General features: G+C 23.4%; 1 protein-coding gene across 4 annotated transcripts in view; it reads left to right on the top strand.

Moving 5' to 3' along the window:
* LOC100869913 (uncharacterized) overlaps nt 1–20,141 on the top strand; it is a 255,212-nt gene that overhangs the window by 164,200 nt on the left and 70,871 nt on the right. Inside the window, exons 6-7 of one of the 4 annotated variants that reach the window (XR_015290691.1) lie at nt 6,529–6,609; nt 13,379–14,277. The exons of 1 other annotated variant lie outside the window; for it this stretch is intronic. Coding sequence is in view for 1 of the 3 variants with exons in the window: in XM_086903117.1 (XP_086759243.1) it covers nt 13,379–13,483 (105 nt within the window). In the remaining 2 variants the exon portion in view is untranslated. Of the gene's footprint in view, nt 1–6,528; nt 6,610–13,378; nt 14,278–20,141 lie in introns of those variants that run through there. 2 more of the 4 variants (XR_015290692.1, XM_086903117.1) reach the window with 2 other exon arrangements.

The following is a 20,141-nucleotide window of genomic DNA, read 5'->3' as shown; positions in this document are numbered from 1 at the left end:
TATATTTTGTGTATTATGGAATAAAATTTTTTACCATATTCAAGATATTCGAATATTTTTAAAATATATCTTTAAAAATTTTTTTTGATATTCTTCCCTTAAAAACGTATCTTTTGTTAGATATTAAAAGTTATACATGATAGATTAATTTTTTACATTTCATTGAATTTGAATATATTTTATTATACATATCATATTTTGAATATACAATAAAAGAATAAAGAAAATCAGTATGATAATTCTTATTAATAAAATACAAATAAGAAATTCAAAATTCATTATAAAATTTCAAACAAATTGATCGAAAAATTTGTATTATACAAAAGTTATAAATTTTTACAAAATTCGTTATTGATATTTTGAATAATGTCTATTTTTCTATATTCTGAACACTAATAAAATGAAAAGTTAATGCAATAATAATTGAATTTGAAGAATAAATAAAAATTAATCGTTCTAATAATAAGTTATTTATACTATTTAATTGTAATTAATAGTATTTTTAAAGTTTTGATATTATTTTTAAAGTTTTTATTAAAATAAATATTTTTATTTTATTCATATCTTTTAATATATTCAAAATATAATTTAATTTTTTGTTGAAAAACTTTTTTTAAAATATTATTATAATTTTTAACAACAATTAAAATAAAGAAAAAGAAAAATCAATTACTATGTTTCAATTAATTCTTTTAGTACATGTTTTTTATTATTATTATTTATTTTTTATAGTTATCAATAAATAAATTTATGTTTTACATAGAATTTTTGCAAGAGGTACAATAACTAACGCGATGTGAAAAATTCATTTATTACGCTGTTCGAAAAAATGAAATTTATTTTTAAATCAACTGTTTTCTAAGCAGTTTTAATCAATAATCCAAACATATATATCTTAAAGTACAATATACACTTCTTGTTTGATAAAAAACAAAAATTATATTTTTAAATTTCACTTGTTGAGTAAGTTTTTTGAGATAGATTCACAGAAAAATCAATCACAATGAATTTGAAAAATTATTTTCAAAATTATAAAAAAAAATAAATATTACATTTGCACAAATACAGTTAACTTTCGTAAAAAAATTTAATTCAAAATTTGATATATTTTTGAAATTAATGTTACACTAATGCGATATATTAATAAAATATATTTGTTTAATTCACATGGGAATCAAATATCCACGTAAAACGTTTATTAACAACTTTGCGTTCCAATTATTACGAGTCACGTTCGTAAATAATTAATTTAACGAGTATTAACTTTTTATTCTCTTTCATAATTCCACGCCAGATATTAATTCCACAAGTGTTGATTCAAAACACATCATCCTAAATTAAACGTTGAAAATTTTTGAAAAATAATCACTTGTTGAAATTTCCAATTGGAATTCGATCGAGATCCTATATCTCGCCTGGATACAATGAAAAGAAATGTTTGTAACAGGCGAAACGACACAATTCTCGTGCGAACGCGAGAAATATCGCGATCCATTATACTCCAGTTAATGCCTTTTCACGTATCGCATGAGATATCTACGATATACGATATTAAATTGTGGCGCGCTATTCGTTATAGCAATTAGCTGCGTTATTATTACAAACGTCGCATAATTTCGATCGCACGATGGTGGAACGCATAGGGCACATATGCACCGAATTGTAACGTTGCACGCGTCTAATCACAGACATACCTTCGGCGCGAACAATGTGTCGAATTGCGTTCTAATGCGACCGCCAGAGGAGCAGGAAGTTAATAGCTTTACCGTGAATCGAATTCCATCGAGATCAAATGTAATAGGTGCTTTGGAACAGTGTTTCCTACATTTTTTCCATCCATATCCCATCACACCAATATCACGCGTAATAGATATTTATTCTCTGTCATAATAATCAATTGTTTTACTTTTTGTTATATCGATAATACGAATATTGATTTCTAATTAATCGTTCTTCAATCTAATTTTAAATTACCTTATCTTTGTGAAACTTATATTCTATCTTGAGAAACATTGCTTTAGAGGATTATTAAAATTCTGTTTATTAACGAAAGAATTAGAAATGTGTTTTATAGCTGTATATTTTGATACAATATCAAGTGAAAATAATGGTACGTTTTATAAAATAATTACATTTTTGAGAAATAATTTATAAGAGATGAAACATCATTAAACTAACGAAAGAATGATAAAACATCTCTGAGATTTTGATATTGAAAATTAAGTTTGAAGGATCATAGTATTGTTATATCATTGGATTAGATCGTTTCAATTAAAATATCGTTGAAATTCAAAAACGAAAACTTATTTTTTTTTCAATACATATGTTTTTGAAATTAAAAATATATTATGAATATCTAACTAATTTAAAATATAATATATTTGCAGATTTTTAAACTTCTGCAATTTTTATAGCGCGCTAATGTAGAAATTTATTATTGTGTTCAAAATTTGTAATAAATTAACTAATTATTTTTAACTAATTGCATCAATTACAATAAAAATATTTAAATATGATGTAAATATTATTATATACTCATGCATTCATAATATATTTTTAATAATTTAAATATACTCTGATTTTTATTATTATTATTCTATGCTATAAAAATCTTGTCTTATTGTGTGCAAAATCTCAATTATATATATATGTTTATTTAATAATTATCTTTTTTTTATAAATATAGACGTAATCTATTATTATAATATTTATTCTATATTACAATTATTTATAATTCTTATTATAACCAAATAATAATATCCAAAAAATATTCAAATTATATATTCTGTATTTTGTATTGAGACACGAATGCTTAAATATCTACTATGTATTTGAATGTAAGTTCATACTGATGCGCCGTCAAACTTGTGTAACTTTGGAACATTATTACGAGAATTTGTAGATAATAAATGCAATAATGTATATAGTGTTTCAAGTTTGTTAGTTTGTTCATTGTAATATCTAGAATATGTGATAGAATATGTGATAATTAATGAATAGGAATAGTGATTCCATATGTAAAAACTTTTTTTATTTAATTATTTATTTCGTAGTAAAAAAAAAAAATGAAATTAATTTATGAATACAAATGAATTAGCAATAGGTTATTTACATGCAAAAATAAATGAAAAATATATATAAAACTTTCTTATTTGAAATATTTTCAAAAAAATCAAATTTGAAAATTCATTGATTCATGCAAAATAGAATTACTTCTTAATTATTTCTTAATTATATATTATATTCAATTTCGATTTTCGTAAAAATAAACTTAAAAATTAAAATTTTATTTTATTTATTTTCGTATATAGGATAATTTCTTATCAATAATTCACAGTGTTATCAAATCGAGAATTAGATAATTTCATTTCGATATGTTTTAGAAAAATAGTATGTTCGAAGAATTAACAAAATTCATTTTACTACGCATTTTCATTTCTTCTATCAAAAATTAACATCACAAGGTATCCAAAAAATGGAAACATAAATCCCATAAATACTCTCTTCAACATCAGAATCGTAATCATCAATTAAATAATATTATATTTCGTGATTGAAAATAAGAAAGCTAAGTTAAAAGACGTTAACGTTAAATTAAAATTCGCTTCTCACCAACGCGAAAAGTTGCATGAATGTTAATACTGTCTCTACTCAGAAAGCTGATGAATTCTCTCCTCTTTGGTTGTTGGTAATTTTCGTGGCTTTCTTATTCGTCTTCTGGCCAATGCTCAAAGGTTTAAGAAAGTGTCTCGACGAGGGAATGAATAAACATCCATGCGAAATGACGGAAAGTGTAAGAGCAACGAAACGGAATTTTAGATCGTGTCGATTTAAGTGGACATAAAGGTACGTATACGTGTCTATGCTTCCTTTCGTGCACTCTGACGATAAATTCATGGAGTTCGCGCTCGTAAAATTCGCATTCTCATAGCAATCATAGTTCCCGACGTTTTATTGAATGAGAAACATCGGTAATGGCCGCGAGTCATGGCAATCTTACAACAATTATTAAATTATGAAAGGGAAAATGTCGACATAAATTTTCTTCTTCGCCTTAAATAGGATTGCGTAAAATATTGCAGTAATTAAAAGTAATAATTCAAAATTCAAATTAATTTAATATAACAATATAATTATGAATCGTTAAATTTTAAAAAAGCAGAATAGTATTATTTAGATAATATTTATTATTATTAATATATATATATATATTAATTATTTTAATTAATATTTATAGATAATTAAATATATATAGTATTAAAGTTTGATTAGAGCAGTTAAATAAGAGGAAATAACAATAGAATATATCTGTTAAAATTTTATTGTTTATCTACATGAATAATTCGTATATATTCGTAATGTAATTTTATTAAAATTCGATTTATATGAATTTGCTATGGCAAATAAGTTTATACATTATTTATTTCATAGAAATTTACTTTTTTAACCAGCACTAACTTTTTCAGTTAATAAAAGTTTGTATTTATATGAGAGAATTTCATAAAACATTTAACGCTCTAAAATAAATAATGTATCAAACTTGAAAATAAATTTACAAACAAAGTAATTATTTAATGTTTAACGAATGAATTTTTTATTTTGAAATTAGATTAGAAATATAATTTTCAATTATATCATGATAAATGTTTATGTAAATAAAGCGTTGTTTAGCATAAGTTGATAAGATAATTTAACTTAACCTAATTAAATTAAGTTTAATTAAAATTTAAATAATCAAACATTATTTTGTATATATGAATAGAATTCATATAAACAAAATTTCACTTAATAAAATAAAAAATTTATTATTAGATTTTCTTTTTCTTTCTTCTTTTGTTTCGTAATTTTTTAAAATATTTTAATTATGATATGATTATGTAAAATTCACGACAACAGTTAATATATTAGCTTTTTCAAACATTTCTCTTTCTTTTATATTATAGAGAAAGATAATCCATTTAACTAAGTTTGTTGTAACAGATTTGAATAAATATTAAATTTCTTTTGCAATTTTTCTTTTGCATAATTAATTAATTAAATGAACATAATTAAATAATTAACAATAGTCATGAAAAGAAATTTTATAATACTCGTAGAATCAATGAATTACTTGTCTTTTTATAAAACTTATTTATAAAATAAACAAAAGTATAAATTTACAAAAAACCATTTGTTTATAATTTATTAATAATTACTTTTAATAATCAATAATTGATCCATGATATTAAATTAGTTAAAAAATTCTCGTTGCTTCATTTTTTAGAAATTTGTATCTTGATCGATTTCTTTCTCTTTCAAGTTAACTGTTTTTAACTTATTTAATATTTGTTTACCAAGTTTTTAATTTTAAATATTGTGATCTCTAAACTATACTATATATAGTATACATAAGATTGAGAGGTTATCTTGTTGAAGTTTAAATATTGTATCATGTTTTTCAATATATGAAAAGAAATGCATCTTTAAAACTCATTGATGTGTACTATTTATCATGATAGATAAAAGCAATAGTTTTCCTAATGCATTAAAATCTTTCCATACCATTACAACTTTTGATGAAAACTTGAAAACTTTTTTTTCTTAATATTAATGTGAATCTATCACATCTACCTTATAAATTAAGTTTTTTTTAATTATTTAAAAAAATTTTTTAAATTATAAATATAAATTGAAATTTCAAAAAAAAAAATAGAAAAAAATTCATACTCAGATATAAAGATTAATTGTATTTCATACTTTATCAAACAAATCTTATGTATTTTTTTAAACATAATACTTTTCTCATTTTATTCCATGATATATTTGTTTTATGTGCTAAAAAACATGATATATTTAACACAAACATAAAAATATTCAAATTTCAATACGATAATTTTTGTATACCATAGCACAAATATTCAAGTATGGTTTAAAGATTGTAATGATTGTAAAATTTCTGTTTTCCAAATTCCAGGATATTCTATGAGATATTCTATGAGAAATTAAAAATTTAATTGTTAGTACATAAAGAGATCGAAGAAATTGATCAAAACATAATAAAACATAATAAAATTTGTAAAAATGACAATAAAAATTTTTCAACTAATTCAACTGATCAATTGAAATGTTAAGAACAATTATAACTAAAGAATAAAATAGATTATAACTAAATAGTTTTTTATAATTAAATTTATTTTATCCATTCTACAAATAGCTTTCTTTAAAAAATGAATAATTCAATATTTTTGCGAATATTGTATAATTTTTTTCACGACTTCATTTTTCATGTATTTTTAGATAATTCTACAAAAGAAAACCACAATTCAATGTTAACCTATTTAATAACAATGAACAATGAGATAAAAAACTTTATCTAGCACAATTCTCGCTGTCAAGAAAAGAATAAAATAAAAGAAATAAAAAATACTTAGCGCACATTGAAATAATAAACGTAAACCATGATTCTTTAATTTGAGGAAGAAAGAAAAGAATTTGTTTAATATTACAACAGAAAACTGGTGTACCAATTATAAAGTTTTCTCGTTTCAGATCCGTGCTGGATGGATATAACGAGAGTAATGAGATTTTCATTCAACCGATATCGGTGATCTACGAATTTAACGAGGAAAGGTAAATTCTATGCCATCAATTTCTTTTTTTTTCTGGATTATTCATTCTTATTCTTTCAATCCATCTTTTCCTATCGCGATTCTCTGAAACGGTGAATCGAAATATTTGAATACACTGCCAAATTGTATCGTCAATATTCCAATTAAACTTCGTCCATCGAATCTTTTGATGTTTTATGAATTAATGTTGTATTTGTTTCACATTTTATTTTAGCAATGATCAAACGAGAATTTTTTGTTTATAGGATTTCTTTGTGAAATCTCATCATTATTTCTATTTCATTAGTGCATGGAACGTCTTGAATTCTTTTATAATATTAAATGTCTTAAATTTTTTAATCATTTCTACATAAAAAAATTATTTATTATTGTAAAAAAATATTAATTGTTATTATTATTACTATAATTGTTATATTATTTAAAAAAAATTGAATCATATAGATTATAGATATAATAAGTTAAAATTTGACAAATTTAATTTAAATTTAAAAATAATTTATTTATAATTAATTAGAGAATCATGTTCTAAAGAAAAATATTTTTTTTTACATTATATTTTTTTTTAATATTATTAGAAATTATTAAAAACATTATACATAAATACAATATAAATGGAAACAATTTTCATATTTATATTATATCTTTAATGACAAAAATTTTTCCATAAACATTCATAATTATATATAATCAATCACAAAAATCTTCAAATACTTTATATAATAATTTTATTTGAAACTTGAAAATATATAGAATATAATAATATATAAATAAATATGTATATAATATATAGATATAAATAATTATAATATAATATAGATTCTTTTATTAATAGGAAAAGGAAATGAAATTAAATCTTAAAGTTTCATTTTCTTTTATTTTTTAAAATATGATTTTGTAATGATATAAAATTCAGAAAATGTTTAAATTTTAATGTTCCATTAATCTTATTGTTAAAAATACTTTTAAGTAATAGTTTATTTTAAATAAAGCTAAAATTTAGGTTAATTTCACTTCTATACAGAAAATCTTTTCTATAAAAAAAAAATTACTGATTACATAATCTATTATATGTATACATACAAACTTTTATTAAATAATTTTTGTTTGATGAGCTTCCTCATAAAATAATATATGCAAACTTTTGTAATTAACTGTACATACATGCATACACGTCTTTCCCTTCATCTATGTAATTACCAATGCAATTGTCCTTTCTGCAAAGTACACTTATAAAAACAGTTTGACATATACGCAATATGAATTGCAATATGCAGTAGCAAGTTACTGCGCATGAATACATATTTCCTTGTACAAATAAACTATCAGCTGATCATAAATTGACAAATTATGGAACTATGGTAGTATATTCATATTCATATAAATTATGAATTTAATTATAAACAATTCAAAAGGAGGTATTTTCTTAAAGAATTTTATTATATTATTATAATATTTAATATTTATTTCTTATTATAAACAGTGATGAGTTAAGGATTTTATTCTTAATGTGTTATATATTAAATTCATATATAATCATAAATTTCGAATTATTAAATCAGCTCGATTTTTTTACCTGTGAAAATGTCAATAATTTTGACATTGAAAAAAATCAATTTACTCTATGAATCAAGAAATTAAGTACAAAATAAAATTAAAAAATAAAGAAATAACAGCAAAAAATTCTCTAAATATTTTAGGATAATTACTTTTTACAAAAACTTATCTTTAGAATTTTCGAAGAAGCTTGAAGTATTCAATATTTCACATTTTGTTTTATTCAACGATAAAAATTTTTGACAATAGATATTTGAAAACGTGAAATTTTGAACTTTCATAACTCTTCAATTTTTAAGCTCTATAAATTTTAAGTTTCAAAATCTCGAAATATTTTATTTTCCAAATTTACATTGTTAAATCAAATCTAATATATCTCTATTTTAAAATTTTATATAGTTTTCAATTTTTCATATTGTTTTATTGTTTTCTTTCTTTTTTTTTTTTACTATGTGTTTTTGCATATGTTATTGTTTATGCATAATAAAGCATCGTGGGAAATAAGCATTATTGATCCATAATAAGTCGACATTCATTTTTAATTAAACGTGTAAATTATTGTGAGGTGATTTTAATTTTTAGATTTTTTTACTTTCCTTCGATTTTACCGTATGAAAAATGAAGATAATCGATCGATTCTTATTTCTCATACTGCCGTGTTGATTGCGTGTTATCAAATGACATAAAAAAAAAAGAAAAAAATGGAAAGTGAAATACAGAAAACGAGTATTATTGTCAATCGATAAGTGATCGATTCATTTTCAATAGGATAATAAAATCTAAACAATGCGAAAAGTCTTTAATATTATTAATTCATTTATTTGATTTGATTGAATTGATTGATCTAAATCAACTTGATTAATTTAATTAATTAACTCATACATTGACTCACTAATTGAAAATAGATATAAGTGATTTTTCTATAGTGATATTGTATATAAATTATACAGTTAATAAACTATTTCTATATTTTAGCTGCTATATATATATATTTTTAATATTTAATTTACCTTTTTAAAAAAATGTAATGATAATCGTTATTTAACACTTTTAAAATTTGAAATTATTAAATTTAAATTAAATTCAAAAATGTAATAAAAAATTATCATAATATAAAAGATCAAACAATGTTAATTAATGATCAACTTATATTTAAAACTTATGTATTCTCTATGCTTTATCTATACTACTTATAGTTAGTACGAATCACGTTTTGATTCATTTTATTCAAATACAAATAATCCACTGATGCGATCTTCATAAAAATAAATATTTCAGAAAGTGGATTGTTTTTTATTGACATATATATATGATTCCTCTTCTCATTGCATTCTTTAATGTCGAGTCTTGTCTCCTCTCGTTATATCATCTCTTGTCTGTTCAAATCACTATTGAAAATCGAAGCATGAGTGATATGAAAAGAATAAGGATGTCAATAACAAATGTTTTATAACTATATTCATAGACAACATGTTGTATGTTTTTCAATTTTGTTGGCAATGCTTTTCAATATTATTTTGATCTTTAATCCTTAATCGATGAATATCGGGTGTCCCCGGATTAAACGATTAAACTGCACCAATATGTTCTATGAATAAAACCAAGAAAAAAATATTATATATAAACATTAAAAAGAAGTTATAGTTTCCATTTCAAAGTGTCCAAGTGTTATGCAAACTTGACATCTTAGGAAAACTAAATTTATCAATTCTCCATATTTCATCTTTATTTTGCTTTAGTTGAATGAATGCACTATTAATTCTTTTTATTGGTTCTTGCCTCGAATTGATATTTGAATGATATGTACAATCGCTTTCATTGTTCCTCAAATTACAAGTAAAAATTTAGGGGTGAAAGATCTGACGATCTCGAAGACCAAACAACGTGTCTCCCTCGACCAATCCATCTTTCAAATCAAAATATTTGTTCAGTTATTCTCTAACAGGTCTCGCATAATGACAGCCATCTAATTGAAACCACATAGTAGTACAGATAAAGCATAGAGAATACATAAGTTTTAAATATAAGTTGATCATTAATTAATATTGTTTGATCTTTTATATTATGATAATTTTTTATTACATTTTTGAATTTAATTTAAATTTAATAATTTAAAATTTTAAAAGTATGAAACCACATTGATAAAGAGTAAAGAAACTTCTTTTAAAAGATTTGGTTTTTAAAAATGTAGAAACGAAGATGCAGTCAATCTTTTTGACAAAATGTAACGTAACAACGTTTATTATTATAAATTCCTGTTCACAACGACGAACTCGCTATCGATTTTAGATTTCATATTTTTATTATAATTTTCTTAGAAAGCATTTGTCTATGTTCATATAATATTCTTATTTTCATTTAAACTGGTGCAGCTTGATCTAAATCTTATCTTTATCTAAAACTGTTTATAATTCAATAAACAAGCTTCAATTTTTGTTTAGTAACTTCTGTATTTATTCTGGTCTGTAAAATGGTAAAAATACGTAAAATATCCTACAAATATATTATATTTTATATAACAACGTTTTGTTATATAATGCAAGACTGGCATTAAGTCATTAATCGTGTTATTTGTATTTATCATTGTTATGCATCATTACGTGTCTATATTATCAAATGATAAAAGAATAATCATATTATAAATCATGCGCATCAATGAAGCGTAACGAATAAATGTGAAGCGGATTTTGAATGAAGAGCCGCCGACAACTGCAGTCGTAAATTTCAAATTAGCGATCTTGCCAGCCATTGGGATTAATTTATCTTCATCCGAACTTATCGCTCGTATATATTTTCGTGAATACAATAACTAATCAACTATATATATATAGATATATATGCTAGAATGATTTAATAAAAGAAATGGTGAATAATTGATTCACTCGTAGGTAGTCGCGCAATATGGAACCCTCACTGAAAAATCATTTACATTGCTATACTTGAATATCTTTTAAATAAAAATAACTAAATATTTCCATTAATTTTGATTATTTATGTCAGCTGTCACGAATGTATTATATACAGAAATTTTATGTAATAGCAATCTTTTTTTTTTTTTTTATCTAAAAACTAAAACGGTTATATACATAGAAAAAATCTTGTGCTCTAAAATATTATCCAAAATTGGTAAGAAAATTTCTTTTTTAAATGATCTAGATAATTATTATATCAATGTAATGTAATCTTTGTTATAATCAATAATTAATTAATTAATATTAATATAATAATTAACAATAAATTATAGCAAAATAAATTAGATGACTTTTCTTTTAACATGTCATGAATATTAATTATAGATATCAAATACTTAACTGATTATTTGGGATAGCTTTGCTTCTTCTTCGTATGTTTGTAAAGATTACGATTTTCTGCCTCAAATAATATAATTATTCCTTTTTGCATTCATTTCAATATAAACTTATGAATCAATAATAATTCGATATAACATTGTAAATATGTAATATAAATTTCTTTGGATTAAATAATCAAAACAAAAATCGTTATTAAGCTTAAGTTATTGGATTTTTTAATATATTGTGAAAATCAACATTTTGAATAATTTTTTTCTACAATCATCTTAATTTTCAAGATGCAAGGAATTATTACTACTATTACGTTGAATTTTGTTTGCATCACTATATAATTGATATTTATCTAGTATTTTTATATAAATCATTATATATAATTATATTTTTTATAATTACTATATGTCACACTTATCACAATTCTTCTTCAAAATGTACATAACAAATGAATTATCTTCTGGATTTTAATGGGTTTAATTTTATCTTAATTATCTAAATCAAATCGAAGGATAGACAGTAAAACTGCAACTCCGAAAAACTCTTGTGATCGATCGACATAAAATTTGCAGAATGAGAACTTCAAATATAAAATTTTAGCTTTAATCAATTTTCACTCTTCGAGATATTAATAAAAAAAAGTTTCAGTGCTATTGAATAACTGTGTATACAGATTTGATTAATAAATTGAATGCTGTCTATCCAGATATTATTAATAGAGTTATATCAATATAAATAGTAATCATGTCGACTGAGTAGTCGATGATGCTGTAACTATATATATGTAGTGGAGTATCTCATATAAAATTTCAGCAATAAGCATTATAAACTTATGGCCATAATTCTTCGTAATTATCTTTGGTTTCAATATATTTATAAAATGAAAAATTTTCTATCTTGAATGAAAACGACTTATATTTTCTTGCTATAAAAATTTTTTTTTAGAGCATGAAAAAAGTTAAACGAAGTGAATAAATTAGAGATCTACCGTATTTGTCGAATTGACTTATCTAAAAAAAGTTTATTTAAACTGCAAACTCTTCTCTCTTTTATCTCTGGATTCTCATATTTGCATAACCTTCAAACCTTAGTAAATAAAATCTACTTTACTACACGAATCTTCGTTAAAATTATTATAAGTCACGTTTTTCAATTTCTTAAAAAAAATTTTCACTTATCCCAACTCAACTAGGGTAGAACTTTTCTAATAGATATAATTAACTGATATAATTTTCGACAAAACCATAATGGGATTTCAATACGAGAGTGTTCAAGAGGTGAGGTTGAATTTAATCAAGAGATGATTGTTTAAATTTAAATAATATTAATCGTTTTGCTATTATCCTTTCTAAAATAATAAAAATTAAAAAAAATTAATCTATTTAATGAAACAGTAGATCCAATTGAAGAAATTGAATTTATCAGCAATAATATGAATCAAAGTAGTCTGAATAACGTCGAGGTATAGATATTAATCCTAAAAAATGTTGAGGGAAAAATGTAAGATTCACACCAATAAATATTATAATAAATTGAATTTTTAATCATTTAATATTGAATGTAAATAATTGCAAATACTGCTCCTATTGTTAGAACGTAATGAAAATGTCCTGTCATGAAGAATAATATCGATTGATGAATTTGATAATATAATTCCTGTTAATTCTCCGATTGCAAATAATAAAGTAAATCCTAATGATCATAGAACAGAAATATTTAATTTTAGTTTTGCTCCACCTAAGAACTTCAATTGCTGTTGATTCCTGGAACAAAAGTAAGGGAAAAAATAATAACTATAACTCCATGTCTTTAAAGTCTATTACATCTCAACTCAATTACACGCTGTCCCCCCTCCCAAAAAATTTTCCCAAAAATACTTATGTATCGATCTCGTTCCTTGTGATTTTCTGGCAGAAAGGAGCCGATAACGAGGGGGAGGATGGAGAAAGCGTCGAGAGAAATGGAGTGGCCGAAGGATACACAAAGTTTCGGATGGAGGAACAGGCGAAACGAGCTTGAAGGATGGTTTAGCGACACACAAGGGCAAGAAGACAAGGGGATACAAATGGGGATACGTGGATCGAGTTCTGGAAAGTAAGGGGAACGGAAAAAGAAATCGAATGCTCGAAGAGTGACGAAGATACGTAACAGAGAGAAATGGAGTACCTTCGAGAAAGCTTAATGAGTGCACGTACAACGTACGTTTAGTATGTCTCCGGCATTCGAGGGCAAAGACACAAACCGGCGGGGAGGGAGGGTGTAAGGAAACGGTTCCGGTTTTCTAAGGTTCCTAGAGGACAAGCCTGCAACGCGGCTAGATAAACAAGTGGTAACAAGCTACGTGCCTCTCCTTCTCCTTCTATTTTCCTGGGTTTTGCTTCTCTATCTCCGTTCCTTTCCATCCTCTTATTCTTCTTTTTGTTCTTCTCATCTTCTCTCCCTTTTTTTCCCTCCTTTTTTCGTCGTTTCCTCTTTACCGGATTCCCTGTGACAAATCCACCTCCAGCTTTATCCCCCTCTCCACGTCCCTGTGCACTGCACGCCTTTCTTCGACATCCACGAGGCACGCTTGTTCCACTAGACGTCCCCTTTCAACCGTACTTTGTTTCGATTGGAATGTTTACATGTTTACATGCCGTGTATAGAAAAAGTCCACGAGAAATAACGAATTTAATGATACAATAATTATTAATGAATAATAAATTTTTATTAATGAAATGAATTTCGAACGGGTGTCAAGAATAAATTGAAAAGTGGAAAGAAAAATCTTAAAAGAAACTTTGAAATTTTAAAATTTACAGTCCCAAAGAGGATCTGATGGACAATGTTAAGATGAATTCAATATAGATTTACTAAAGATCATTTAATTATTAGATCAGATATAATAATAAAAGAAATTTTTCTTTGTTACAAGATATTAAAAATTACGACTATTAAGATCATTGGAAAATTATAATCTTTATATCATTTTATTGGTAAACAGTTATTGACTCTATTATGCAAATAATAGATAGTCTTGTAACATTATTTATGTTCTATTAATACATGTAGTTAAGAATATAAACTTCAGCAGCAGTTTTTAAAATTAACATTTGTAAAATTGCAAATTGTGAGATTGGATGAAATATTAATAGTTACTATATATATAAATATTATTACAAATATTAATAGTCAGTACTATTATGAAGAAATAAAATTCAATAAAAGTTGTAAGCTTTGTGTGCCAAAATATCATAATTCTTTGCAAAAGTTGAACAAAAAATTAAAAGAAATCGAAAGTTTGTTTCTAACAGCAATAAAAAGTTATAAAATCGCAATTAATAAACAAAACGAAATTGATGTTCTTAATAATAATAGCTTATAATTCACAAATTAGTTTCCAACAGGATGTGAATCAGAATTAATATTAAAAGAAATATAAAATGAATCTTTCAACGATATAAGTTTCATTTATTCTAAATTATATACCTAAATTAAGAATTAAATCGTTCAGATTATTCATAAATTGCGTCTTGAATGAAAAATTTAATAAATAAATAAAATAAATAAAACATTTTTGTGGATATCAATTGTTTACCGATGAACTTACATTTAGACGGAAATCTAAATTTGCGTAATATGCACTAATGATCTCCACGTTGGTTACAACAAGTTGAACATCAACGACAACAGTCAATAATTAATATGTGTAGTGTAGAATCATTTGTAATCAAATAATTGAATCGTATTTTATCGATAGAATTCTAACTAACGAACGAGATGAATATGAAACACATTGGGCAATTTATTAGAAAATGTACCACAAAACGTTTGTCAAACAATGTGGTTACAAACAGCATGGTGAATGTCCATTGTTCGGAGAGAACGTGAACTTTATTCAAAATCGATAAATGGAAAATGATCAGTTTCATAGCTAGCTCATTCTTTAGATTTAGATTCTATTAAATTTTTTTCTCTGGAGAGCTTTGAAAAATATTGTTTCATCAAAAGATACACTGCAAAATATGAAACAACAAATAATATTGCATTATCTATATATTAATATAGATTCAGAAGTGTTAAAATACTCGTTTGATTTAGTAAGAAGAAGATTACCACTTTGCAATGATATTAACAGTCATTATTTTGAATATCTTCTGTAAAAAAGTTTTTCTTTCTACTGAATATATATTTGATATAATTTGTCTTAACATTTAGTAGCTTCGTACTACGATGAAATTAATAAAATACTTTACTTAAAAAAATAAAGATAATCTTGAAAAATATTTATATAATAGTTTTATTCTCATTGTACAATTTGTATATGAAAAAAATATATAAAAGTACATAAAGTTCATAAAAATAACGGAAATATTCAAGATGAAAAAAATTATTGCTCCATTCTGTATATCTTTATTATTTGCACAAAAATACCAAAAAATTTATATTTGTCTATTACCAAAAAAAGTATATATGACATTGAATATATTAAAGTTAGAGAATTTTTAGTTTTTAGTTTTTTATAATCTCATATAAAAACAAAAATTATTCGAAACATTATACTATATATACAAAAAAAAATATAAAAATAAAAAAAAAGATAAATAAAATATATGCCAATATTTTTTGTTTTTTTTTCTAATAATTTCCTTTTTTAATAATTACTTGAGCACTTAATGAGATAAGTAGTTGTAACTTTAATTCAAATTCTACATAGTTTTAATTCTTTCATAGCTACTCGTACGTGGAAAGTATTTTCTACATAGCTATGATTACATCTACTCTGGAAACTTGTTTTTCCCAGATATCTAAGTATTCACAACAGTGCTTGCTTTAATGTTCATCGTTATCTCATTTCTTAGAAATGGAACAAACTTCAATTTGTATCAAATAAGATAAACTTACAAAACTTGACGATTCTTTATTTGGTTCACACATCTTTTCTATGCTTTGCTATTCCTTGCTTTAAATGAATTCATTTCAAGTATGTACTACTGATTTGATATATTCTGTTTTTAACGTCCATGAAAACTTGACTAAGTACAAAAATGCTTATTGATTTTGATATTATAACCATATATTTATAAAAATATAATGTCAATATTAAAAGTATTATGTAAAATATATTATGTAAATATTCGTAAAATATTTTAAAAAGTAAATTCTAGATGTCAAAACAGATACAATAATTGATATATAAAAATGTCGGTTAAGACTTGTTTATTAAATCATAACTAATTTGCATTAAATGAGAAGAGAGACAAAAAGAAAGAAACAACTGTATTTCCATTACACTGTTGCTGTATTCTATTTTCGCTTTGCTTCATTTAATACAAATTTAATTTGTTTATAAGTTGATAAATGAGCTTGAAACAATATTTTGTTTTAGTCTCTAAAATCGATATTTCAAACATGTTCTCTTCAATATGTATATTAAATATGATTACATAGCATAACTACTTCGTAGCATTTCTCTTTCTTTCTTGTCATTTTGCTAGTTATCTTTTCATAAAAACATCAAGTATTCTTCAATGCATTTCTCAACCATTAATTGGTACTTTCAAATAATTGATCGATATTATAATAAATATTAATCTCGTTAACATGATAGAATATTGTGTGATGACGAGGTAATAATTATTACCGTATTTATGATAATTGTAAAAAGAAAAAAAAAATTAAAAAAGAAAGAATTTTTGAATGCAGTTTATGTAACAAAAATATGCAATAGAAATGGTTGTATGAAAGATTTGATTTTGAAAAATTTGAATTTCAACATTATTGAAACTCTTGAATATTGATAATGATGAATTCAAAAATTGTAACTAAAATTTGATTATGTTATAGAATATGCAAGTCTATTTCTGTTTCAACATATCGTTCAATTGTTCAAGACATAAATGGTACACTCGTCTTGTCTTGTCTGTGTCTTTATTACGCCGACATTTACCAATCGATAAAACCGTTCACTAGTGCTCTTTGCCTGGGTCATATGGTTTAAATGACATATCGATTTGATATTATTATGATATAATTTATCTATTGACAAATATTAAAAGAATCGGTAAATATCAAAAAAATCATTGAGAATGCATGATCGATAATAATCAGATTTCAGTTGCCATTAAACTATCGAATGTAATGTAAAAATGGCAGAGAAAGAATGGACAAATAAAAAAATTTTTGAGCTAATAGAAATGTTATCCATGATTATCTTTATCTATGTGATTGTATAAATAAAAGTTGTAAAGAAGCATTAAATAAAAAGATTAAACAAAACTGCCCTTCATTGTAAATTGAAAATTGAAAGAAGAAATTAAAAATTTTTTTAAAGGAATTTAGAAGGGTATCAGTAATATAAATGGCAATAATATTGATGAGTTGGACGTTCATTGCAATGCTGATGAAATAAAAATATGCCACAAATATTGGCAAAATTGATCAATAGATTAAATTGTTTGATAGTATTTATAACAATCAATGCTGATTGGCAAATGTCGACGCAAGTCGATGAGGTGAAATTTTAGAGTCCACTATTTTTCAGTAAAAATAATAGATTTAATGTTATTGTTGACTTTTATTGTTTATTCCGGTTAAAAAAATAAATTGCACGAAATATTTTCTATTTTTTATTAATAAAATGATGTTTCACATTTTTATATAAATAAAAAATATATGCGTCGTTAATATTTATAACAAATTTTAGAAAATAGAAATATAAAGATGCAATTATAAAAATTATTTACAGATAATGTATAATATAACTTTATTCTAAAATTGTTATAATTGAAATCAAAATATTTTTAAGAAACTTGCATTATTTCGATATTTTTCGAAATTATAATGTTATTTGAAATTACAGGTAAAAAAGAAAAAAAAGTATGATGCTGTAAAAATTTTGTGAAATATATTTTTTAATTATATGTAATTATATTTAAAGTAGATTTTTAAATAAAAAAATACTGCAATATACTATTTTATAATACATTAATATAAAAAATTATTGATTATAATAAAATATATTTATTTCATTCTTATTATATTTTCAATGATAAAATATGAGAAGAATTTTTTATAATATAGAAATATACAATATTGTACTAACATATATTGTCTATTAACATTATAAACATTAACATTAACTTTATTGAGAAAATCAATATGCATTTTACATATATATATATAAATATTTTAAAATAAAATTTAAATGTAAAAAAAGTGCAAACAAACATTCTATGCATTACAATTTATATAGTATGGATTTACATGAATAAATAGCGACGCCAATTTCTAGATGTTATTTTGTGATTCTGATTATATGGTCTGCAGTTTTGCCGATGCAATAGAGATACGATTTTATTACTGGCTCTATTCCAAAATTTTGTTTTCTTGACAATTTAATTAATATTCGTAAAATATTCGAAACTATTTTTATAAAGTGTTATTCCTAGATTTTTTCATGGACAATATGGTAATATTGTTTGTGGAAGAAATAGTTAAATAATTCTAATTAAATAATTCAGAATAAATTTTAAATAGAATTACTATGTTTTGATAAAATGTAGTCATTATCTTTGTACATCCTTCATATATCCTAACTTTAGTAACACATATAAGTATTTCAATTTTTTATTTGAAATTTTCGACATGAAACGAGAGAATCTTTGAAAAAAATTGTAAAATTATACAATTTTTTTTTTTGTAATATCTTCAATTTTGCATTTTCTTTTCAATAATTATGATTTTTACAGTATTCTAAATATTATAAGACATATTTTAGAGAAAAATTAATTATGATGAAATAACCAGCGTATAATATTTGATATGCGATCTGAACAAAAAGTTATAAAGAAATCGGTCAGCACGAAATATATTAAACTATAATAAGAAAAAATAAAATATAAATAAGAAAATAAGAAATATCGATCATTCAAATAATATTAAATATATTTTATACTCTCAATTCGATCAAATAATATTCAGCAATTTGCAATTGTTTCTTTGAAATAGTTTTTTGAAATAGTAACAATATATTTTTTTTATATTATATTCTTAATATTTTGAAATAAATAAAAAATTGTAATTATTATTTAATTTTTTAATTATTATATATTTGTATTATTATTTAAATTGTATGTAAATAGTTAATAATTTAATTGTATCATAAATAATATAATATAAATCTCTCTCCCTCTCCCTCTCTCTCTCTCTCTCTATTACTAAATTGTTGTTTCCCTCGTATATATTCAAAAATATGGTGCTCTCACATATATATGTGACAAATTTATATTTCTTGAATTGTACATAAATAATGTAGCTACATATTTTTTTATATTTATTATTTACATTATTATTGAATTTCTATATTGCATGTATCGAATACATAAAAAAAAAAGGGCAGATATGTGAAAAACTTTTTTTCATCTTTCACATTTCTTGAAAAAGTTCATGACGTGACCATATGCTTCAATTGTCATAAAACAGGAAATCGCCATGATATATACGTTATATTTTGAATTTAAAAACTCCCTATAAAAATTTTTATTAGTTGGTTTCCAACCGCCGAACTGTAATAACAATATTTTTTTCTAACGGAGCCAACGACTCGACAATCATCTGACTTCTATATTTAGCTTTTATGCATTAAATTTGAAAAAAAGATAACGTTTCTATAATGGATAATTTCAATTTTAATGTT

This window comes from Apis florea, unplaced genomic scaffold, assembly GCF_048593485.1.
Source record: "Apis florea isolate Af1SG1 unplaced genomic scaffold, ASM4859348v1 contig_2274_pilon, whole genome shotgun sequence".
Classification (NCBI taxonomy): domain Eukaryota; kingdom Metazoa; phylum Arthropoda; class Insecta; order Hymenoptera; family Apidae; genus Apis; species Apis florea.
The sequence above is the reverse complement of the archived record's forward strand: the minus strand, read 5'-3'. Positions and strand labels throughout refer to the sequence as shown.